Source organism: Temnothorax longispinosus, chromosome 8 (assembly GCF_030848805.1).
Source record: "Temnothorax longispinosus isolate EJ_2023e chromosome 8, Tlon_JGU_v1, whole genome shotgun sequence".
In the NCBI taxonomy this organism is placed as follows: domain Eukaryota; kingdom Metazoa; phylum Arthropoda; class Insecta; order Hymenoptera; family Formicidae; genus Temnothorax; species Temnothorax longispinosus.
In genome coordinates this window covers 14,233,709-14,259,834 of record NC_092365.1, presented here as the reverse complement: position 1 = coordinate 14,259,834, position 26,126 = coordinate 14,233,709, and the positions used below count along the sequence as shown (strand labels likewise).

The 26,126-nt window shown below is 34.8% G+C and overlaps 1 protein-coding gene across 5 annotated transcripts; it reads left to right on the top strand.

Moving 5' to 3' along the window:
• The first annotated feature begins 1,051 nt into the window (after window positions 1-1,051).
• Window positions 1,052-25,826, top strand: Mical (Molecule interacting with CasL). 5 transcript variants are annotated; one of them, XM_071785786.1, is made up of 27 exons: window positions 1,052-1,955; window positions 4,661-4,994; window positions 5,083-5,407; window positions 5,556-5,914; window positions 5,999-6,256; window positions 6,536-6,738; window positions 6,979-7,112; window positions 7,264-7,511; window positions 7,883-8,005; window positions 8,177-8,374; window positions 9,330-9,569; window positions 10,360-10,501; window positions 10,606-10,727; window positions 10,776-11,000; window positions 11,612-11,771; window positions 11,848-12,011; window positions 12,162-12,364; window positions 12,609-12,790; window positions 13,059-13,183; window positions 17,809-18,415; window positions 18,601-21,461; window positions 21,595-21,739; window positions 22,030-22,177; window positions 22,347-22,456; window positions 23,107-23,280; window positions 23,458-23,572; window positions 24,913-25,826. In XM_071785786.1, the coding sequence occupies exons 2-27, from the start codon at window positions 4,713-4,715 to the stop codon at window positions 25,007-25,009; spliced, it is 7,950 nt and encodes a 2,649-aa protein (XP_071641887.1). In that variant the 5' UTR covers window positions 1,052-1,955; window positions 4,661-4,712; the 3' UTR covers window positions 25,010-25,826. The 5 variants fall into 5 exon arrangements, with proteins under 5 accessions (XP_071641887.1, XP_071641888.1, XP_071641889.1 ...); XM_071785787.1 differs by having other exon boundaries at window positions 1,056-1,542; XM_071785788.1 differs by having other exon boundaries at window positions 1,057-1,955; window positions 10,797-11,000.
• Window positions 25,827-26,126: the final 300 nt, after the last annotated feature.

Below are 26,126 nucleotides of genomic sequence, written 5' to 3'. Positions count from 1 at the left end.
TCCTGCTAACTTTAACCAACTTTAACCGTCGGTTAAGCTAACTGTGGTTGGTGAAATTGGCCCTAAGAATCTTCACTCTCTCTCTTTCTCTCTCTCTCTCTCTCTCTCTCTCTCTCTCTCTCTCTCTCTCTCTCTCTCTCTCCAACGTCCAACGAATCTACTTATCTCGTTTTAAGTGCAAAAACTTTTAGGGATTTCGAGCAACACGCACAAACCTATGAGTAATGCATCGTCGTTCGGTGTCGTGCGTGGCTAAGTTCATTTGCAGTAAAATGCTGTAGCAGCAAGCAGCAGTTTAGTACGTTATAGCATATTCGATTTGCTGACTCGACCCGACTCCGAGTCGAAAAAGTACGATCAAAAGTACGATTTGAAACACAATGTCTGCAAAAATCGTACTTTTGATCGTACTTTTTCGACTCGGAGTCGGGTCGAGTTAGCAAATCGAATACTCTATAAAAAGTTTTTGCACTTTCCAAGATTCTAAAGTGCAAAAAGTGTAAGCAACGCGAACAGACTTGTTGCTACTTGATCAACGTCATAAAAATAATTCAAATATATTTGTGATTACTGATTTACTGCGTACTTGATTACAGATTTTAGGTTTCCAGTTTCCAGTTCGATATATACCTATGCTGTCATTTGTTCCAACTGTCCCAAGGCGATCAAAGCAAAGTATCTCTATTTTCGAAGGGAGTAGAGGTGAAAGAAAATAAACTAGGTTGTGACTTGTAAACGAGAGAGAATTTATATTAAACAATCACGTAGTGATATATCTCTGTTTGAATGGATGATATGTGTAAAGTTAAAGCAGTGTTTAGATATTGCATTGGTAGTTGTTTTTTGCTGTAAAAGAGATTTACTTTTGCACACATGTGCTCACTGCTCATACACGTATGTATGTGTGCATATGTAAAATGTAAATAAGAAACCGTAATTAATGAATATTTGTTTCTTCGAGAGACAGGCAGCATGGAAGAAAAACAAGTTCTTATTCACCGAGAAACGACTATGTAGTGTATGTATAGACCGCACATCGCCTCATCTCATGACACCACATGACAATGTATATGCAGAATGCTGATGCCATGTATGTGCGGTATGTGAATGCTATATAGCATATATTTATGTACTATATACTATATAGTATATAACATTATAGATTTATAGAATATCCCTCAGGTTCCTCCAGGTTCTTTAGATTCGTCAGGTTAGCGGGTTTAGCACCGGCTCGCCCGGTTATCGCCTCGGTGGCGTTTAGCGTTTAGCGCGTGATCGTGGATGTCGCCACTGCTCGATGTACATACAATACATACCGCGGAGCGGAGAGCGGAGAGCGGACGCAAACGGCGCGGACCGCGGACGGCGGACGTGCCACGAGACGAGAGTCTACCGTCGACCGTCGACCATCAACCATCAATGTGCATCGTGCAGTACGTGCTGACTGCTGTGCACTGTGCAGTTGTATGTGGTTGAACCGGAATTGATCGAATGCAGGCAGGGAATGGTCAACGGTGGATCCGCCGCGTCGCCGTGGTGCTGGTGAGTCGCATCGCGATCCAGTCGAAATAGGTCGACTGGCGACTGGGCCGATTGGGCGTCGTGTGAACGATGGAACTCCGCCGACGTTTCCGTGGCGCGTGAGCGTCACGCCCGAAGCTCGAGAGAGAAGCCTCCCCATCCCCATCTCTTCTATCGTCCACCCTTCACCTTTCTCCCTCGTCGTGTGTGTTTTTGTGCGATGTGAAGTGTGAGGGCGAGCCATAAAGAGGAAAAGAGATCTTACGAAAGCGCGCTACGGAGTACGGAGTACCGGAGTACGGGGAGCGCTGAGCGCTACGAGAGCGCAGTCTCGACGGCTCGACGCACGACGTGCCTCGACGTATCGTCAGACGTCAGATCGTCACACGATTGTATGTACATACGCAGCGTGACGCAGCCCTTTATATATGCAAGTACGTACGCGTAGCACACACATCTCTCTACCACTCTCTACACACATGACGTGACGTGACGTGACGTGGGTGTGTAGATGCATTATATTATATATAGATGCAGATTCACTCTTGTACGGTGTACGCATTGATATTTGAGTGTCTTGTATATGGCCACACGAGTAGGCTTTATTTATACACACGTAAAATTCGGATATACCTATTACGTGTCCTCGTTGAGAATTCGGTATATCGTGTGCCATGCCAGCAGCGTACGTATATATATGTATATATATGTATATGTACATACATATCCTGTCTGTGTGTATGTGTGTGTGTGTGTATATTACAAATTATATATATTTCAAAACATGCCTGAATGTTTGTTTAATAATCATGATAATAATATTAATAATAATTCATCAGAATTGATTTTTTACGAAAATGTATCGAAGCAGTGATAATTTTTTAATTATAATCTAAAATAGAAAGCTTTTCGCAAACCAGAGTTATATTGTATAGTGTTTCACACACATTTTATTCTTTTTACAAGATTATTTTTGAACGTAACAGTATTGTCCAAAATAGTGTATCGAATCAAAAGTATTTTGTTTGGAGGGGGACATCGTATTGTTAGTATCATAGTGTAACTTTGTTCTAGAATTCTAGATGGAGTTGCTTGCCAGATATGAGTCACTCCTATTTTTTTAAATGGAATCATATGATTTTCCTGATCGATATACCTTTTTTAGTTATTCTGCTTATAAAAATAAAATATGATATATCGCCTGAAATATTCATTACTTTACCTACTATATATTGAGACTTGGTTGTGATAGGTACACATATAAAAATATATCTATTAAAAGAGTGCAATCGTATATATATATATATATATATATATATATTGTACTGTGGAAAAATTGAATCATCGACTAATTTATCTTATTATTCTATAACAATATTACAATCAAGGATCATTGAAAAGTGATTATTTTAGGAAATATTTCATATTTTATTGCAATATAAACCATTCGACATATTTTGTTAGATTGAATCAATTTTTCCACGGTATTGATATAACACTGACAGTTGAATGCATTAAATTATAATCGAAACTATAAATTTTGGCATGTTTTTTTATTTATTCTATTTTTTTTGTTATAATTTGCTTTCTTTATATTTTTCTTATTACTAATACGTAGAACAAAGTTTGATCTTTTTTTCTCACGTTTACTTGTATCTTCTAACAAATATTTTTCTCCCAGAATAATCTGATAACCAGAGATATAGCACTGAGAATTTGAAATAATATAAAGCGTCGAGAGCTTCAAACAAACACGCCGGGCTATCCTACTCCACGTTTTAATGTAATATACAGTGGTATATTGAGGGTATAGTGACGCACAATGAACATATTTAATACTATAGCCGAGTTGGTTGATTCATTCTCAAGATATAAACCATTGGTAATAAAAACGCTTTGTCATGTATGATGAAAATAATATACGACAAGATATTTTCATTGTCAATCGTTAATTAACTGTGTTAGTCGTTCTTTTCTCTTAAGAAATGAAAATAATAAATCAATGAAGCGCTTCCATACACACAAGATACCATAATATCTGATACATTTTTTTTTTAATTTCTATGAAAAAACATTTTCTCAAAAATATTTTCTCAAGTAAATCTTCTTTTCGGTACAACCCTCCCCCTTTCCCCGGCCCACTCCCAGCGTGAGCTTTGACCTCTCTCAGATTCCAAGACATGTTTTTTGCAACTTTTAACTGTAAATTTCTCAAAATTGTAACGTGATGAAATTTGGGGAGAATGCTAACGGGACCCCCTATTCAACGCCCAAAAAATACCGGAAACGACTAGTTTCGTTCTTGTTCGCTCGAAAAAAATTTTTTTTATTGAACAATGTCATTAATGCAACTATATGTATATATTTAGCAAATAGAAACAAATTCCAAACTGTACTCGAGAACATATAGTTTTTCGAGTACATTTTTAGATTGTTCCCTCTCTTATCGTCATCGCTCATCGCACACTGGAATGAAAGAACAAACAGTTCATAATTAGGAGCTATTTATAAGCTTACTTCTTCCGGAAATTTATGGGAAAGTTTTCCAATTTTTCCTTGGCGAAATGTTGAGCGAATGCACGCGACGAGCTACAAAGTTATCAGACCGTAAGTTCAACGAACTGGAAAAGAACATCGCAGGCTATCGGCACCTTCGATGCGGGGGGTATTACAGTTGTTCGCAAAGACGTGCCGCGAATAAGCAGCGAGAGTCATAGCATCTCGATGGAATCGATAATGAGATGGATGATTCGCTTACGCTGGCGCTGGCACGCTTTTCGTTAAGAGCACCCTGTAAATATAGTGTTTATTTCGCCGTTTCTTTTTCTCTTTTTATTTATTTCACTTCTTTTATATAGCTCTTTCTATCAATCTTTCATAACGTGTGTAATGTTATGATACACATAGATAAAAACACGAGGCAAACACTTTTAGAAAACAGAAACAAACGTTTAATCCTTTTCACATTTAATTATTACCCTAGAGCTCTGTGTTTTTAACATGTCGGAAACTTTTAGAATTTTTAGAAAAATTCTGAAAATATGGAAATTTTATTGATCATATTATATTGGAATTTTCAATGAAACAAATAACCCTGTCAAAATAAAAAAATTAAGTGAAAACACTTTTTGTTTTGCAGATAATGACGAACTGATGAGCTACTGCGAAACTGAAAGCAAACGATCAAGACGATGGATCAGATCGGCAAGAAGCAAGCGGCCAACTCACCGGAGGTGGCGTTGGCCAGCGAGATTTTCGACCAGTTTTGCAACGCCGCTACGTTGAAATCTATTCTTAGCTACTACAGACAACTGTGCGAATTGCTGAAAATCCGACCGAACGCCATTAATCAGTTTTATCCAAAGTTGAAAACAAAACTGCGATCGTGGAAGGCGCAAGCTCTATGGAAGAAATTCGATCAGCGAGCAAATCACAAGTGTTATAATCGTGGCAAAGTATGCCCGAACACGAGGGTAAGTTTATTTATTAGTTTTTACCTGCCATGAGTTATTTCCTATGCTATCAATAAAGGAAATTTTTCAAGTAAGATACATTTCTTAGGTTTTGATTATCGGCGGTGGCCCATGTGGTCTGCGCACAGCTATAGAAGCGCAATTATTGGGAGCCAAAGTCGTTGTGGTGGAGAAAAGAGACCGAATGTCCCGGAACAATGTTTTACATCTATGGCCTTTCGTCATTCAGGATCTACGTGGCTTAGGAGCGAAGAAATTTTTCGGCAAGTTTTGCGCCGGTTCTATAGATCACATCAGCATTCGACAGCTGCAGTGTATTTTGCTAAAGGTTGCTCTGATTCTTGGTGTCGAGTTCCACGAGAATGTAAGCTTCGATTCTTTGATTCAACCACCGGATAACCAGGAAGATGGCAGTAAGTAATAATAATTGACGAGCAGATGTTTTAAAATTTCTTTATTTTTTTTTCACACTTTGTAACTACTCATTTTTAATGAATTACTTCTTTGCAGAATTTGTTTCTTACTATAATGTCTTTTTTTTATTTAATATATTTTCATCAGAGATCGGTTGGAGAGCGAAGACTTCACCAGCTGATCATCCTGTCTCCCAATACGAATTCGATGTGCTAATTGGAGCTGATGGCAAGAGAAATACCTTGGAAGGTTTCAAACGAAAGGAATTTCGAGGAAAACTAGCCATCGCAATCACGGCAAATTTTATAAACAAACGGACCGAGGCAGAGGCTCGTGTCGAAGAGATCAGCGGTGTCGCCTTTATCTTTAATCAAAAGTTCTTCAAAGAATTGTACCAAGAAACGGGTATCGACTTGGAAAATATCGTGTATTATAAAGATGATACGCATTATTTCGTTATGACTGCCAAGAAACATAGTTTAATCGACAAGGGAGTTATTCTGCGGGTAATAATGCAAAACTTTACGAACCATAAAATATATCTAATTATTTTTCAGAATGATAAAGTGAAAATTATTATTTATTTCTAGGATCATGCTGACACTGCAAAACTACTCGCAAAAGAAAATGTGGATCGTGAAGCGTTGATGTTATACGCGCGAGAAGCGGCGGAATTTTCGACGGAATATCAAATGATGGATATGGAATTTGCGGTAAATCATTATGGTCAACCGGACGTAGCCATGTTCGACTTTACTTCGATGTACGCGGCAGAAAATGCAAGTCGCGTATTGGAGCGTCACGGTCATAGACTGCTCATGATCCTCGTAGGCGATAGCCTTTTGGAGGTAAATACCACGTACTTTTTACATCATTATTCGATATTACGTAAAATCTTTACAGGGATTTACAGTATTTAAATCCAGATTAAGTTTTCTAAACATATAGATTATTAAGAGAGGAAATTTCAAAAATTACATGTGTATAATAAAAGGATAGTGGATAGATTTTATTTATTGTTCTTTCAGCGTTTCTTTGATTTCTTTACCGTTAGATTTCGATTAGCATTTCTAGCGTTTCTAACGTTTCTAATTTGATCTTCAATGAAAAACTAAAACTTATTGTAGCCATTTTGGCCTACCGGCTCTGGTTGCGCAAGAGGATTCTTGAGCTCTCTGGATGCGGGCTGGGCAATCAAAGGTTGGGGTGCTTCGTTGTTACCGTTAGAAGTAATTGCAGAGCGTGAATCCATATACAGACTGTTGGGACAGACGACACCAGAGAACTTGAATAGAGATTACGCCGCATATACCTTGGATCCTCACACTAGGTAAGATATCAATTATCATTATAAAATTGAATTGGATAAATTAGCTAAGCATTAGCCTCAAATATCTAAAAGGCGTGAAAATCGTATCTTGTCTATAAAAATATAACTATCCGATTGTTTATTTGGATTAAAAGAAAGATTTTTATCTCTCAAGTGTCTTCAAGTATTTCTTTTGCTTTGTCCCACCAAATAACTTAGAAATAATTAAATATTTTTTACTTTTATCTTTTTTTTTTTAAGGTATCCGAATCTTAATGTACGTTCTGTAACTCCGATACAAGTGCGCAGTCTTCTTGACACGGATGATCCTGAAAGCATCAAACAACCCGCGATACAGTCTGAAATCGATATTCCAAAGAAACGAAAACGTCGCGGTGAGTTCATTAATAATATTAAAAATGGATTATTGAAATCTTGAGCTCTTAAATAATTGGATTCTGTAATTCTGATGTTTTTTTTACTTTTAAATTACTATTTGATCTTTAATACGATTATTTTTATAAAAATAAACACATTTTTATGTAGATCTGAGAGCTGACACTCAAGTTCATCCAGACACGTTGCTTCGCTGGCTACAAAAGCAAGTTGCATTGTACGATAAAGTTCACATCGAAGATATGGGTGCCTCTTTTAAAGATGGTTTAGCTATTTGTGCAATTGTTCATAGATACCGTCCAGATTTAATTGATTTTTATAGCTTAAACGCGAAAGATGCAGTAAAGAACAATCAACTCGCCTTTGATACATTGGATAAGGAATTGAACATACCACCGGTAAGCATATTGTGTTTTTTATTTTTTCACTCCGACATCACTAATCGTGGATATATTTTTTATTTATTTTTAATGTATAAACTTTGTATCTTTAGAATTATTTATATTATTGCCCAATGATATGTCGTGGATATGTATTCAGTTCAATCAAATTATTTATATATGTCCTATGATTTTTGGGTAGAATAATAAGTGGAGAAAAAATATAAGAATTACATATTAGCTTATTCAGTGAACTGTTAGTATATCTTTTTACTTTAAATAACAAATAGATATTATGTCATCACAAAAAGTGTACTATACAACATATGTAAATCTATATATTCTATCTGTACTTAGATATAATAAGAGAAAAATAATTATGCTTACAGATAATGACAGGAGAAGAAATGGTTCAATGCGATGTTCCTGATACACTTGCCATGTTTTCTTACTTAACGCAAATATATGAAGTTTTTAGAGGCGAGATTCCATACATCAAACATCCGAAATTAGTAAGTAACTAAAAACAGAGGATTTGTTTACTAGTCTTTAGAGTCTCTTTTACTTCAAAGTACACACTAGCATCAGTTAATTATTATTATTACTTCTCTAAAAAGTCCCAGAGGATATGAATATCTTTGCGCGAAAATAATCATTAATTTAAGCGCCATTTATTGCAACAGGAACCAGAAGCGGAGGAATGCACCGCGCATCCAAAGCAACTGAAACAATGGACATCTGAGGAAAAGGCTACGAAAGCACGGCACTCACGCTCACGGCATGCTAATGAAAATGTGCACTCTTACGTGGACAAAAAGGATAATACGGTTGGCCGGCGTTCTCGAAAGAGGCGAAGTACCGAGAAAGTGGGCGCTACGATGGTAAGCAGAATGAATTGTCTGCCTATTTACAGTTTACAATGACCAATGCTTGTCTAAAATACAGACAAATGCAATGGCAATTTCGCGTAAGACGTTAAAAATTTTATAGAAAATCAAAGTTGAATTTTTTGTAGTGAATTTAATTAAACCTAACATAGCCACGCGTAATTATTGACTTTTAGAAATACTGAAATGCTTATATCTTATGTAGTCACGATGGCAGAAGATCGAAGCTGTTATGTGTCGCGGGATATTCGTATCATTGTTAATCGTATTTGTTGGACTTACCTTTACCGTACTTCGGGAGGAACCGGACACATACTGAACGCGCGTAATCCACCATAAAGGGAAATAAGTTCAGACTATCGGTTATGTTGTCAAATTTTTTACACAAATCTTTTTGTTGTTAATATAATTGCTATTTTATGAAACCTCGAGTAAGATTTCTTTAAATTTTTAAGAGATCGTGCCAGAAACATTAAATACTATCTTTTATTGTCTCTTAGCGTAAATTATAATACAGCAATAATGTAGTTAATTATGCATAGAATATAGAATTATGCTAGCAGTAGCCTAACAAATCGAACAGGCCAATTTTCTTTTGCGTTTTATTCTTTACATATACTTACATACAGTTTTATAATTTATTTCTATTTTTATACATTTTTATCCTAATTTTGCATTTTATTTGCAAAATGCAATTTACATCGCTTAAGAAGTCATCTATTTCGAAATGAGAACATTCAAGATTTCCAACATCCAACATTTCCAAAGAGCTCTGCTCGCATGTATCATCCCATCGCTGCTTAATGCTTTCTCGCATAATTTGGTTTACAATAATTTGCTTTGCTGCAAAGAAACGTGTTTCTCATTGCTTGGGTCGTCGCAAGAAACAGATCAACATTCGCAATTAATTGATCGCGCGACTAATGACAATCGTAAACTCGCAATAAAGGATGAAAGGCAGAAAAAACTCGATGAGATCGAGAAGCATCGAACCGAGCGCATGAAGAAGCGGCAATATTTGCGCAAGATGGCAACCGAGCAGTTCTACAAAAGTATGCAGATGCTGCAAGCCAATGCAAAACGCGAGAAAGATGAGCCCTTTGAGGATTACTCGATTTTTTTATACCGTCAAACTGCACCAGATTTCAAGGATAGAGTAAAAGACTTAGAGCAGAAAATACTTTATCCAGTAAGCTAAAGACTGATGAGTGCAAATGTTTGACTATGGTTTTTTTCTATTTGCTGACGAAAAGCCTGCGTCTTTTGATGTTCAAAATAACAGCGTATTGTTTCTAAAAATACTTGACAAAATAATCAATTTTATTTTACCAGATTTTCTATTTTCGCCTCACTGCATTCATATTAAATCGTGGCATACGCAGGGAAAATATTTACATGGTTTATTTTTTTACGTTATAATTTAGTATGACTGCAATGAAGAAATAAAAGTGTTAATACATTGATCGTTACTAAACCTGTTTGATAGTTGCAAACATTGTTGACTATTGTTGATTAACATGCTTGTTTAATAAGTTAATTAATAAGATTTTTGAACTTTTTAAATTAATTTTTATACGAGGAACTACACTCTATTTGCGCATGCATCGTCGTGTTTATTATTGCATTTATGAAACTGGCGTCACAGAAGAAAAAAGAAATACTACTAAATAGAAAAGATAAGAATAACAATATTGAGGGTTTATATTTTTTTAACTTAATTCACCTAAATCGTATTAATTGCATTTGAGTGTGAAAAATCAAGTTGAAGTTTGAAATCTCAATTATTTATTTAATTTCAGAATACTGCCTCATTACTATTATATGTATGTTCCACGAAACCCCGTATATTTATATTCAAAATGTACTACTTTGTAAGAAGTTCATAATTTTTGCTCGCATTGTTTGTAATACTTGTACTAATTTTCTATTAATATCACCTGCTTATAAGATATTTCTATTAAGTTGCCAATTATTCCTAGGACAGACAACCTAAAGTACGCATTGGTCACCGAAGAGGTAGCGTAGACGAGGAGTTTTCGGGAAGGATAAAAGATTTTGAAGATAAGCTGAAAGGGACAACATCTTCCGAGAAGAAACCTAGAGATCTTTTACGTGCTATCGGTTTGTACACATTTTTTATTTACATCTAATCCCAGTAAAGCTTTTTGTCTTTATTATGTGTTGCAAATCGAATAATATTATAAAATAAATCGGTTTGTATATAGGTAAAATCGAGAAAACTGATTGGAACGTGAAAGAAATCGAAAAGAAGATCGAAGAGAACAAAATGGGCCGCGGCGTTCGTCACGAACGTGTAGAGAAAGTGCCGAAGTGGAGTCGCGAGCAGGTTGGCAAAAAAACGCTCAATAGTGCTGACGGTCTCGCACTTTTTCAGATGTGTATATGTTTCATTCAGTTTTTAGCTCGGCAGATCAAGATGGAGAAGCGAGGCAACGATCAAAGAGATACCTACAGTAAGTACGCTGACATAGACAATACCCTGAAGAATATAGGCAAGAAGATCCGGGAAGGTAGCGCGCTCGGGTACAATAAAGTTTCAGCCATGGCTGAACAATTTTCGAATAAAAATCAGGATGTGGAACCCAAGCTGCAGAAATCGGTAAATACGAGCTTTGCGATCTCTGTAAGGAAATGGTCTACGAATATTAAAAGCGTCTATGGTATATCGGTGTCTATTGTCTTGTATTCCCATCATCTTATAAAGAGAATTTCTACTCAACTACAGGAGAGAAGATATAAATCAGTAATAGGCTTGCATTCTCGAAGAGATTCATAATTTATTTTTGCTAACAATTTTACAGGGCATTTTTAGTTGTTTTCAGTAATCAGAATTGTGTTTAATCTTGGTATAACACACGTATCTCAAAATATTCTAAAAAATATGACGCAATATTGTATTTAATCTCTCATTAACAAATTTTAATTTTATGTTTATAATTTTAGTTTGCAGTGTAAATGGATTTCTCAACGTACTAAATTGGGAATGTAAATACATGAATTGTAATATATGGGATAACGTTGGCTTTTTAATTTTTTAAATCTAACTTTTGTAAAATGTGTGCGTGCGTGCGTGTGTGTGTCGTGAAAATGTTGCAAAGTAACACATCTAATTATAAATATAAATATAACATAATAGTTTTTGATAATTCTTTATATTGAAAATGGTGTTAATAATTACTATATCGGATCGTACATATTATTTTTGTGTAGAACACTAAGCCTGCTGTCGTACTACCTGTGCAAGGGGGTTCAGAGATGTGCCATTTTTGCAATAAAAGAGTTTATCTTATGGAAAGACTTAGTGCGGAAGGCAAATTTTTTCACCGCGGCTGCTTTCGATGTGAATATTGTTCCATCTCGTTAAGAATAGGTAATATTCAATTCTCTTTTTATAATATTTTATAAACATCTTGATATTTTATAATATCGCTATTAATGTTTTATAGGAAATCATACATTTGATCGCGAGAAAAACGGAGGACGTTTTTACTGCACGCAACACTTTGGACTATCGGGAACGATGAAAACTAGAGTAGAAAAAAAGAAGATCAGCTTGGTGAATAAAGAAAATGTATCTAATGCCGCGGCTACGTTAAAAACACCAGAAAAGGTATAGAAACTTGTACAATGATGTAGAAATATATGTATAAAACACTGATACACAAAAAACTTATTAAAATGATATCTTTTTGTAGAATTTTTAAGTAAAATAAAAAATGATGAACTTTTATACGAAAATGTATAATATATATTCTTTCAGGCCAAGACATCCTTAGAAGGCATTGTCGGACTCGATTTACTCGATCGTGGTCAAACTCCGGAAAGAATTGAATTTGAAAATCTGGCAGAAATATCAGATCCTGAGGAAGCTCACAGTCAAATGGATGAAGATGAATGGACAGATAGAAATTTTGGTGCTTCTACCGCAGAAATGGGATCCAGTGATGATATTTCGGATATGAGGTAAATATGCACACATACACATAATTATCTATATTCTTTGTACCATATAGCTTCGTAATATTTTAAATTTTATTAATTTTACCTTAGTTATATAACTGATATGAATGAATGTTTAAAATTTAGAATTTTTACTGAAATATTTATATTTCAATGATTTGTTTACAACACAGAAAATATATATGTACATATTATTTAATATTTTAATTATAAGATTATTCAAATTATCATATCGTTTGTTTTTTAGTGATTCTGATGAGGATAATGAAGTATTTGAGGAAGCTATAGATCAACCACTAACGACTGAAGGAACTCTCGAGTTAGCCAAGAATTGGACATTGCGTTATTCGCATCCGCATGCTACAATCGGACAATCTGATACTGGCAGCAATGAATATGAAGATTCTAGCGACGAATATACTAGTGAAGGTATCATTTATCATGCATATAAGAGTACCGACGCAGCGTATATCCATTAAAGCTTTTGCGTAAAACTATGTAATATTAACTTTTTTTGTTTTTTTTTTTTAATTTTGTGTGGCGTTGTGTTTTTCAGAGAATATTCTATCTATTAATTAGAGATAAAAAAAAGAGAGAAAGATAGGTGGAAAAAAACAGAACGTGCGATAATTTTAATAAATTCTTCAACTTATGTTACTTGTCTGTGCTGTAACATGTATCTTGATTTTGTTGTTAGACGATGAAAGTGGCACTGCGACTGAAGACGAAGAAGACGTACGCGCACGAGAGCTCCGGAAGCAGGAAGTGTGGTTGAAGGTGCCACCGCGCAGCTCTGATACCGATACCGGTTCGGAAACAGAGGTGAAGCATTCTCAAGATTCTATAGATCCCGCTATAGTTCAAGAATCATTCATTTCTTTCGAATCTAAAGTAACATCGTCCTCAATGTCCAACATAAACACAAATGATAGCGAGTTATCATCCGACAGAAATGCTCTCGAAGGACTGCTAGAATTCTCCAACGAGACGGCATTAGCTTCTAATGAATTAGCTAGAAGCGTACACGGTCAAGACAATATGACTTCCGCTTATAAAAATGGTGCATCTCTCAATGTTATTTCACAAGTTTCTGAAAATGTCATTTGCGCGACCGATTCAATGCCTCTTTCAATGCCAAAAAATATTGCCGATAATGTTTTGGATCAAAATGAATCCTTGGTTCTTCTAACAGATATTGCTCTTAATCATTTGGCTAAAGAAGATTGCAATTCTGAGTACGAAAGTTTTGTGGACGAAAATGTTCGATCATATTTAGACGGATCAGATAACAAAATTGACGACGATTGTTTGCAAAGTGATATTCTCGATGTTGACATAAAAAATCTGACATCAAATTCTATTAATTTTAATGTTAATAATTTGAGCACAAATACTCCGATTAAGAATTCATTAGATTTATCTACAAATCATTTAAAAGAAGATTCCGCGAAATACAATTGTTTGGAAGTTGGTTCAGAAGAGGTTGCGAAAATTACATTTTCAGATACTATACCTTGCATTAAAACAAGCAAGGATTCCAAGGTTTCCGATAGCGAAACTACCCTTATTGCTGATGATTTGCCAGGTGCGATCACTTCTTCTTTAAATGGAAGTAAAAGTTCTTTATCTTCCTCATCGTCAGAGATTTATCAATCGGTAGAAATGTTGCATAGTGGCAATTCTACCATTAGCGATCATTTGGACGACTTGATAGAATATTCGAAATCTAACTTGCCTGAAAAAATAAAGATATTTAAGTGTGAAAATATTAGTGTTACTAATCAAAGCGAAGACAGCGATTTTATTAACAAAAATAGAAATGTTAAGTTTATCAATGATAGTAACGTTATTCACGTGAGCAATGTTACTGATAAGAAAGTTGACATACATTTAACAACTCCGATGCTTACTACAAGCGTACTACAAAAATCAATATACCCAATAGTAACAGTGACATCGCCATCTCCGACACAAGAGATACAATTTGAAGAACTATCTTTGGAAACTTCAAGATTGCTGGTTCCCTTGGAATCACATAGTATTTCGAATTTTGGTAATTGTGACAACACATTCGATAAGCTGAAGCGCGATTTGAAGCAAAGAAAAGAAAAGAACAAAGCTATAGGAAATGGTCTCCGACCACTGTCGACTGAATATGCCCGGTTGGAAATGAGTAAATATTTTACGGAGAGTAAAAAAATTATTCCGAAAAGTCAACCGACAAAAAGTGAAGGAGCTGAGGACACGTCTAATGTGGAAGTGGTGAAGTTACATATTGAGCCCAAGTTGTCGAACAAAGTAAATGCAGAGGAAATGCTCAAGTACTTTAATAAGAGTTCTCCGAATAATAAAAAATCTAAAACTTCCAACATAATCGCTATTAAACAAAATGAACGACGAAAGTTAGAAATTGATATTGAAGAAATAAGTAATTTGAGCAAGAAAGACATTGATGCGATTGATCAACAATTTAATCAAATTGAAGAGCAGAATAAAAGTGCATATTTGAAAGTTGACGACATGGGCTATTTGTCAGGATTTGAAGTACGTAATGATGAAGAGGGAATAGCGTGCAATAGTTTAGATTTAACATGTAATGATTGTGCTGAACTAAATCCTCAATCAAGCATTGACAGTGATTATGTCGATCCAGTAATGTCAAACAATAATATTCCTAAATTACAGGACAACGCAAGAGATATTTCATATTTACATATAGATACGGATACGGATCTAAATATTAACAATTTCGAGTTACATACTGCTATGGTTTCTGAAATATCAACATTGCATACAGATGTAAAAAACAACATTTATTTTAATATCACAAATGATGGAAAGGAACAAGAAAAAATCAATCCAGCAGATAATGTTCTGAAGAGTGACATAAGTAGCATAAATAAAGGAAAGGAAGCTAACGTAAAATTAACTAGCAATGAGATAGACGATGATGTAATTAAAGGAGACAATATAATTAAACCAGACGTACAAAGCAATATTTTAAATAATGCAGTGTATGAAGAAAAGAAAGCGATTTCAATGGATTTAGATGGAATTATACTGAATAATAATAGTGATGAAAAACAAGCCGATAAAATAAATATTCCGAGTGATGACCTAGATAAAGACAATAAATCAAATAAAAATTTATTTGGACATAATCTCAATACACATCTTAATGCAAAGTTAACTACTCCTTTATCATTAAATAATAATACAGATAAAGTCATTAAATGTAATAGGTTGCATAAAAGTGATACTAATTTAAATGAAGATACACCGCGAGTTTTTTGTAAAAGTATGAGCAATAATACTTCTAAATCATTGTCGGAATTAAAAAACGTGATATGTAAAGATGTGTCAGCAATAAAAGCAACAATTATTAAGAAGATAATAGATACATCTACGGACATTAAAGATACGATTACACACAACAATTTAGTACAAAATTGTGTTGAAGAAGTTCCTAAAAGGCCCGAGCGAAAAAATTTGTCTTATAATATTAATCCCTTTCAAAAAACTCCAACAGCGATTCTTAATTCGACAATTTCTAACACCGAACTCTTTCCACCTGAAATTCCAGCGAGAAAAAAATCAGCAAAGAGAAGTTTCAAAGATCTACGTCGAAATCAGGCTGTTGAAGATATGCCAAAACTACAAAGTCAAACTATCGAGAATATTTCAAAATTACATGGTCAGAATAACGATGTTTTTAATATTCAAAATCAAGATGGGGAAAAGCTTTCAAAAGTTAAAAGTCAAGATGATAAGGACATTGCAAAACTAACAAGTCGTGAATTCAATAATGCCCCGAAAATTCAGGATATTCCAAATAATGACACTAATCCAATGGATATTCAAAGGCCATCAAGACGAAATGTCGCAAAATTACGAAATCGAGATATCATGAATCTTTCAAATGTAAATAAGGAAATAATAAAAGATGTTAAAGACATTACAATAGCAGAAAATCGAGATGTTGCTGGTACGTCAAGACTACAAAGTCAAAACAAAAGTATATCGTCGACTCAAGAAGCTCATCATCATACAAATTTGGATTTGTTTAATAAACCTGAGGAATCTATAAAAATTATTTCTAGCAATAGTCAGTCAAAGAAAGACAAATGCATAATTTCATGATGTTAATATAATAATATCTATGCTATATATACAGTTGAAATATTTTGTGATATAACGTTTTATAAGAAATGCTTTAGCTTCAATTATATCCGTTTTAACGTTTTATTATAATTATTTAATTCTAATTTAATAACACAATTATCTATTGTTTTTTAATATTAAAAATTCATGAAAGCTTTTATATATATGTATATATAACTCAAAGCATAGTTTTATCAAAATGTTTAATATTAATACTTGTAAAAAGTGCGAAAAATTGCAAAAAATATAACATGTAACTTGAACTTTTAGTTAAAAAGCTATTTTAGATTGGTCAACAAATCTATTCTTCAAGCATGATCCGATATTATTATGTATTCTGTATATTTACTACAAATCTATCAAACGTTGGTGGGTTATATACATTTTGTTTGTACATCAAATCAATTCATATATCAATTGAGGTAGGAATATAACTCTCATATTTGCGATTTTTACAAGAACATTTCTCTATAGAGATTTCTGAATCGATAAAGTATATAATTTTTCGTATTTATAAACATATACACATATACACACACATACACGAATTTACAATTTTATCAAGAGACACAGTAGTGTCTCACGTCAAGTATACATATATGTACACAAATTTACAATTCTATTTTATGATTCTATAGTTTATATATAATCTTAGAGATCTTTATATATCTTTAATAAATATTGTAGTTGTGCAATTTTATAAATTAGGAAAAATTGTGTGAGATGTATTAATAAAGTAAATAGAAAGAGTGTATAAGTAAAAATCTTGGCTGATGGTGATTGACTTTTCAATTTTGATGGGCCTAGTATTTAATCCACCAATTAAGGAGGATTAAGGAAAAGGTAAATCATCTTGTTGTGTATGAGTGGAGTGCTATTGAACTAATTTATCATTAACAGTGACTTAAATCATTAATCGTTTGTGTTTGATTTAGTACTTATGCTAAAAGTAGCGGTTACTCACCAATGTTGACTAATTCATTCAGAGATTACCACCAGCCAGTACTTTATTAAGTGTCTCACCACGTTTTTGTTTTAGTTATAAAATTCAAATTTATACTCTATGATTCGACATATTAACCGTGATAAAATATTGATTTATAAGTAGACACCATTTACAGATATAACACATATCCAATCAGAGAAACACATCATAATCAGAGTGTTAGCATCAGAGTGTCTTTATCTACTCTTTATTTAATCCTTACTAATTTACTAAACTCGCTTATTATTTTGACTATATATTTGTTATAATTTTTATTCATTTAGCACACTTTGTTCCGTAGGTTGTCTCGTCGGAAGAAGCGTCGACTGAGGAGAGCGTGGAAAATTCCGCGACCGAAATTTCGACCGACTCCGAATTTGAGCACGATGAAGCGACTCCGACACAGCACGAGATTCCCGAGATTACCATCAACGATTCCTACGTGCGGAAAACGAGAGGCGCTTATGTTGAGCTGAAGAAAGTGCAGGTGAAGAGTAAGGTGATCTCTTCGATCAATGGCAACCTGACGCAAGACAAAAGACAGCAAGATATTAGCGAGCAGTTTTTGGGAGACCGTACTAAGAATCTTGAATCGAACAAAGAAGTAAATTGCAACGTGCCGGCTTCTGTCGACACAAATAACTGTACACCATTGTTGAATCCACGAAAGGGAGATTATCTTTTGAATCGCACTCACTCCACCGGCGGAATCGCTTCGAGACTCTCCTTAGAATTAAAAAAACGTTATTTGTTAGGCGGATCAGCGTTGGGTGGTTCCGTTATAAAATCAGGTTCGGCGTCTAATGTGGACACGAAATTGAGAAACTTTACTGATGCAATCTCTCAGCATCAAAAGTTATTAAACCCAGCACCGGAGCCTAGTCCTACCATGCAAGCATTTCTTCAAGGTATTTTATTTTTATGCTTTTATATTTTCAATGTTAATTTCTATATTATTTTATGACATCTTAATACTCGGAACTTTCTTTCTGATATGTTAATTACTGAGAAAGATCCGAGAAATAAATTTTTTAAATGATATTTTATTCTCGTAAAGCATTTTTTATATATGTATTATTGTATTTTTTTTAAGGTACTAGTAAACTGCGAACCAACAATGCACCGCTTTCTCCACTGTCGCCTACAGTTTTATTTTCGCGACAGTTATCAACCGATCACTGCCGAAATTCATTAAACGATGTCGCGAAGCCGACCACCTTGATAGAAACATCTAAAGCACAGCAATTACCTGATTTAGTGAAAGAATCCAGTATTTTGAAATCGAAGACAGCACCCAACATCTGCAATGAGTCTTCAGTGAAAGACGGGAAGTTAATCGACGAACAAGTATTTCTACAGGAAACTAATAACTTGACGAAGAAGGCCTCTATTGCCTCTACTATAGAGGATGTAAAAAGCTCGCAAAATACAGAGAAAGTTCTCTCGAACAATGCGGAGGAAGGTAACGGTTTTAGACCGCGTAGTCCTCTCCACGAGACATCTATTGTCGTGCCGCAAGTAGACTGGAGCAGAAAGAACGAAGACAAGGATGCCAGTTCGGGTGATTTTGAGATGGACAGCGATTCATTATCCTCTTCCGACTCTAACGAAGCAGTTGAGAAGCAACTTGCCGTAAATCTTTTGCCGCCCAGATTACGGATTCATAGCACCGATGGTGATCTTTTACTGGATGAGGGAGCTGATCGATACACGAAGCTTTACGATCCTGATGATGGCCAGACTTTCGAGCCGGATTCTATCGAAGTCTCCTTTCTGCGGGACCGCCGATTACTCGATCCAATTGACAATACTGTTGAAATGGTGAATAATAATATGGAACGATTAGATTTGCGGGATGACAATAGAAAGAGCAACTGCAGCAGCCCTACTTCCGAAGCTTCGGCAATGTCTAACAAACAAGATGATTCCGAGGAGAACGATGTTACTACCGCAGCATTCACTGAGACAGAGTTTTCCGAATGGGCCCGCGATGGAGAGGCTTTGGTTTCTGACGACCTTCGTGACGTAGAACTCGACATTAATCCTAATTTCATCACTGTACGAAGGAATAATGCAAAGTTATCCTGTACACCCGCCAAAATTGCTAAAGAGGAGGATACGGAACTCGACTATTCCAAGATCGATCGGTTAATCGATCACGAGTACCCGAACAATAACACGTCAAAACTCTTAGTCAATGGCGAAGATATTAATTACATGGATACAGACAATGAGTCGCTGCTGGATGACAGCCTTCAAGATGCTTCCAATATCGCAATGCTGAAAAATCGAGGTTACATCGAATTCGTCAATATCAAGACGACTCTTTCCAACATTCCTACTTCAACTAACATGTGCGATCTACGAATCGCTGATGCGCCAATAGCGAGGCTCGATCTGGAAAACGATTCGTACGGTGAAGAAGAAGAGGAAGAAGGCTTCAAGGACGCCAATGTGATCGAAATTGATCCAGTTACCATGGAGGATGTGATGGGCAAATTAAACGAGCCTAATGTGAGTAAATCGTCAATGAAATCGGATATTCCGGTGAAAGATCCGAATGAGGGGGAATTTAAGGAGAACGTGAAGCGGGAACAATTGGCAGAAGCTTTTAACAAAGAATTACTTCAATCGATGGAGGAAGATAGTTTGTTACTTGTAGAGCCAGCGGAAGATACGACTACCAGCGAAGTTGTCACAGTACTTGCGAGTCCGATCAATCCTCAGGTGTCTATAATTCCTGTAGAAACGACGGAGAAGCGCGAGGAGCCAGCCAAAGCGGACTCCAGCAATCCGGACTATCTGGAATACGTAAAGAGATTGCAATCTAGGATCGCAGAGTTTAGCAACGCCAAGGATTCTATTGACGTAAGAAAATCAAGGCGAAAAAACTCAAAAAGTTTGGCGCAGATCCGTACCGCAGAAATGATCGCTGAAGAGATTAAGTGCCAGGAAACGATGAACGTAACGGTAGACAGTAATGGTGTCAATTCACCGGCAACCTCGAGAAAACTTGAAGAGATTACAAGAGAACGGTCGAAACAAAAGAACCTTATTCAGGATCTTCTAATGGATAAACTTGAGGCTCACAAACAGAAGTCAGCCGAGAAAAAGGCCCGAAGAGCTGCCAGAGCCTCATCTTTTACCACAGCGTTGTCACCGATAAAACCGTCATTATCAAATTCTTCTTCCGTCGGTAATAAGTTTGTGCCTACTTCTATAATGTCACCAGTGAGCAGTCCGACTCACACAACTTTCGGGGAGGCGAACAAGTCGTTGAATCTTTCGATGTTTTCGTGCCCTCGTGAGCAAACCGATCAAGAAGAAGCCAAAGAAAAAATCCCAAAGAAGGCAGACGAAGAGCCGATTACTGCTAGTCTAGAGAATTCTTTTAAAACGCCACTTGCACCACCAAGATTGAAGAGCGAGGAAGCTAGAAGGACCGCCGAAAAGGCTAGACAAGATGCACGAGAACGGGCTAGAATGAAGAGCGACGAAGACTTAGGCTTAAGTCCTGAAGACAGAATCAAGGAATTGAGAATGAAGGTGACTCGGAGACAACTCTCGATGGACGATACGAAAAAGGACGATACGCCGAAGACTGAAAGAGTTAAATCGTACAACTTTAGCACGATAGATAATTCGGAGCCAAAATTACAAATCAGCAAAAGCACCGATAATATGAAGAACATCGCAAAGAAGATCAATTTCCAGAAGCTACCAGCGGCTGGTGCGAAATCGATGGATGAGTTGCTGAATACCGCAGGTCTGTCACTTTCGGATAACAATAGTATGGCAACCAAACGGGATAAGAAGAAACAAAAAGACTCGGAGAGACGAAAGAGTATTATACAGGCGGTGTCAGACTTCTTCTTCAAGAAAGAAACAAGTCCATCGCCAAATCAGAAGGACAAGTTATCAATGTTCCGACTGACTTCGAAATCAAAAGGAAAAGTAAGTATTATTGTCACAGTTGTTGTTGTTGTTATTATTATATTGTTTATATTGTTATCATTAACATACGAAGTATTCTGAAAGAAAATTGTGTATCGTTTTAAATTGCATATTGTTTCTATGTTAAATGCAGATTGATAAAACTGTTTCATCAAAATGCGACACAAGACCTAAAAGTGTATGCGAGGATATGCTCGTAGGAAATTTTCTAAGGGAAAATCCCCCGCCTGTACCGCCGCCACCGCTTAACTATTCTGCGTATGCCACTCAAGTATCAGGTATGACTTGTACAAATGTATCCTTATTGCTGATTTTACGAATATCTTATTACATTATTTAAATTACAAAGTATACATCTGTATCATGTGCGCACATTATACTTCTTGTAATAACTAATGATTGTAATAACACATGATTTATTTGATTTTATTATACTTTATTTATACGTAAAATAAAATTGTTCTTATTTTTCGAGTGAGTGATGCGTTTTATACGCTATTTAAAAATCTAATAGTTACGAATATAAAGTAATATTGTATTTAGATAATTTTATATTTTTATGTTTCAGATGACAGTTTATCAGATGACGATACCAAAACAGCTGCTTTATCAGGATCGTGTATGCAGAAAGTTACGGCAACTGAAGAATCGTGCAATAGTGTTTCGCGTAAATTGAAGACTGCTAAAAAAGTAGCCAGACAAGCACAGTTAAAGAGGTGAGACATAATATACTTACATTATATTTGAATAGAGAGAACGACATGTTAGCAAGTAGGCAAATTTTTAGAGAAAAATATTAGAAAAAAATGTATAAAAGTGAGTAATATATATATTTAGAAACGCAGCTTTAATTTGAAATACTGCTAAATTGAATATATTTTAAAGATTGCGGATGGCTCAAGAAATACAAAGAAAATTAGAGGAAACTGAAGTAAAACAAAAGGAATTGGAAAGCCGGGGCGTAAGTGTCGAGAAAGCGCTACGTGGTGAAGGAGGTAATAAAATATTCTTTACATATACATTGATTTCTTTCTTTAAGGTGATCCTAAAGCCGTGATCCTAGCCGGTTTTTTTTCAGTTTTTTTTCTTAGCACTAATCTTTTAATTGGCTTTATAGAAATGCAAAATTCTTGTCTAGAATTAAAGTACGCATCACAAAATCTAGGTCATGGTGGTCGAATTTATATGTGGGTGGTGGTCGTCACGTATAACAAAAAATATTAATTTTTTTTCGTTTTCGATATAAATTCGACCACCATGACCTAGATTTTGATGCGTACTTTAATTCTAGACAAGAATTTTGCATTTCTATAAAGCCAATTAAAAGATTAGTGCTAAGAAAAAAACCGAAAAAAACCGGCTAGGATCACGGCTTTAGGATCACCTTAAGTTTTTAATATTTAATCTTCGTTATTACAGCTTGAATTATAATATTCTGCTTATATCCGATTATTATAATTTTTAATCTTTACACATTCTATTTGATATATTCATCAGATATTCAATCTTCAATTGTCTTTAATTAAAAAACCAAGTGAAGAATAACAGACATATGTTAATTGTTGTTAAATGAATACTTTACATATGTATACAGTATACATGAGTGGGAAAAATTTAATCTGAGATATGAAATAATTTTATTTAGATTCCTCCAATCGTGAAGAAGCTGATTTGCTTAGAGAATGGTTTGATCTTATGAAGGAACGTACGGAACTGCGTAGATATGAAAAGGAACTTCTAGTGCGTGCACAAGAGGTTCAGTTGGAAGATCGTCATGAACGATTGCAACAAGAATTGCGTGAACGCTTGGCTGACGATGGTATTTTTAATTTTCTAACTTATTAATTTATAATATTTTATGATAATTAGAATTTATCGAACATCAAAATGATAAAACTGCCAATATAATATTAGCAAAGGGAAATTTTTGGAGTACGTTTTAGATTACAGTGTATGTGTATGCCACTGTTTTGTAAATTGTAATATAATTTTACAGATGATAAGAAGACCAGTGATGATGTTAAAAAAGAAGGGGAAATTTTGACGGAAATGTTGGAGATAGTAGCAAAAAGGGATTCCTTAATCGTCCTATTGGAGGAAGAACGACAAAGGTGGTGTAAATCATCGTGTTTGACACCTATTAGTTCTGCATATACAAATGCATGTTATATCCGTATTTTTAATATTTCTTCTCAAAAATCGGAGTATCTATCTTACATTTTCAAATTACTAATTATTTTATTTGTTTATATTTTCTCAGTACATATAGTAGGAATATTTATTAATTGTACGCAGGACGTATTAGCATCTTTTAATCTTTAAAATTTTTACAAACATTTCACGATATATATGTTATATAATGTACATATGCTTTCTTCTACTAAACTGTACAGCAAATAGATAACTAAATTTATATTCTCATAAACCTGAATAAGTTATTATTTTAAATAAATGCCTTCTCAGTATTCGTGTGTGTGGTAAAGTGACATGGCACGTTGGTAGGTACAGTATTTTGATCCTTACGAGAAAAAATGTCCCGTTTTGTGCCTGTTGGACGTGTTATTCATTGTTTGTTATTCACGATTTCTTATTTACTTTTGCTTCAACGTACACCCATTTTTATTGTAGCTTACGTGTAAATCTTGAAATGTGTTTTTATGTGTTTTTATGTCTTTATGTTTTTTCATCTTGTTATGCTTACTGATGTAATCAAAAAAAGAGATCGTGAACTTGACATTCCGGACGGTATGTGTAAAATCAAATGTTTTTGAAATGTTTTTGTCATTGAGCTTTACCCTTGATATAAAATTTTCATATAGTTGAATACACATATCGACTTTTGTGTGCCTAAATTCTCTTCGTAAACGAGCGAAACACGCATCTACGTACGTAAAATAACGTGCAAAATGTCTTTGAAATGATTAAAAAATATTCATTTACTTCAAATGCTTGGATATCTGTAAAACGCATAATTATTTAATAGCACAATTATTTGTGGGTGTACTTTTTTATATGTATAAATGTATAATATAATTTTAATATAGACGTAACTGTTTAATTTAGTTTTTAATGAAATATACGTTATCTTTTTTCTTGCGGATGTCAAAGGCGAAAACTGCATATATTAGAGAGTTGCTATTATCTATTATCATAATTTATATTTTTTTAGATAGTCATGATGATAGTCATTTTGAATAAGAAAATAAAGATTTAATCTTATGTTATACGTATATTTGTGTGTTAAAAGAAGAAAAATGAGTTAATAATAAAATGTGTACATTCTTCAAATCTAAATGTACGCCTTTGACAGAAGCTAGATCGAACGTCGATATTTTGGAAACTGATAATGATGATTTGCAGCAAAGAAGTTTATGCGAGTACATTATATACCATTCCAGCAAGTAACATAGTATTTATCTAATTAATACAAATATGTCTGTTTCTCTTTTAGATATCAGAACGAAGACCGTGACCTCGAAGCTCAAATGCTGGCTAAAGGCCTGAGATTAACGCCAATTAAAAAATGTGGTCCTAAATATTCAGTCTAAGGAAGATACGCTTCTGTACATACATTCTCCGCTACAGTTTTTTATCGCATGATAACACCAGAAGAAAGATATATATATATATATATATATATATATATATATATATATATAAATATATAAGATTTGTAAATAGTTTAGGTGGCGCAAAGGACGTTGAAGAAGATAGAAGGGAGACTCGTGTATGCCTAGAATATTTCTGCCCATTTTCAATATATTCAATATTTAATAAACATATCTTTTTTACAAATACTTTTTTAGATAATTAAAATCCTTAATTTTTTACATAAAAATAAACCACGTAAAATCTGCTTCATCGACATAATACATATAATTTAATTGCATAAAATGAGACATACGCTGCATTGCCATTACGACGTGCAACATAAAATAAGATTTTATTGCAAAATGTCAGGAAGGTGCGATACTGTGAACGTAAATAAATACTTGGATTTGTAAATTTCCTTGCAACGTGAAATAAAATTGACATGGTTTATTCTTATTTTTAAAGATGGACCAAACGCGCTGTTTTATGGTTCTGGCGTTAAAATCATGGAATGTGTATGACATTTAAACGTATTATGCGCAAAATCCAGTGTATATAACTTTAGCGATATGGTAGGGCTAGGGCGATCAAATTAACCAAAGGATGCTCTTTAATTAATCGTTTGTATTTATGAAATTCGAAAGCGGGAGAGCTCTTATAATATATTTTGTAGGTGAAGAGTACAAGTATAGAAAAGCGTTTTTATATTTTATACAGTACCTATGTAAATTATGTATACAACACAAATCGATGTAAAATTTTGCTACTACATTATTTTTGCCTATTTCATTATTTAACAACATATACATATTACATGTCGGTAATAAAAAGGAAAGGAAGCTCGAACACAAAGCACGTTATGCAAACGTCGTGAACAGCGTAAAGGAAAAATGGAATATATCGCGAATATACGCAACTCTACTTATATAAAACGAATCTTGGATCTTGTCGCGCTTTATATGCTGCAAGCGTTTTATTTTACATTTCCGCGCAATGTTTCCGCGCTTTAATCCGAATGTTCCGCGTGATCGAGGTGAGGGCGCGAGGGGGCTTCTGGGGGCGTCCACCCTGGGG

Bases quoted from the DNA above. Each gene is read 5' to 3' on its own strand.
- Mical (XM_071785786.1), top strand. From the start codon at position 4,713: ATGGATCAGATCGGCAAGAAGCAAGCGGCCAACTCACCGGAGGTGGCG. The intron at 5,408-5,555 runs GTAAGTAATAAT...TATTTTCATCAG, and splicing joins GGATAACCAGGAAGATGGCA to AGATCGGTTGGAGAGCGAAG. The intron at 23,281-23,457 runs GTATTTTTAATT...ATAATTTTACAG, and splicing joins TGAACGCTTGGCTGACGATG to ATGATAAGAAGACCAGTGAT.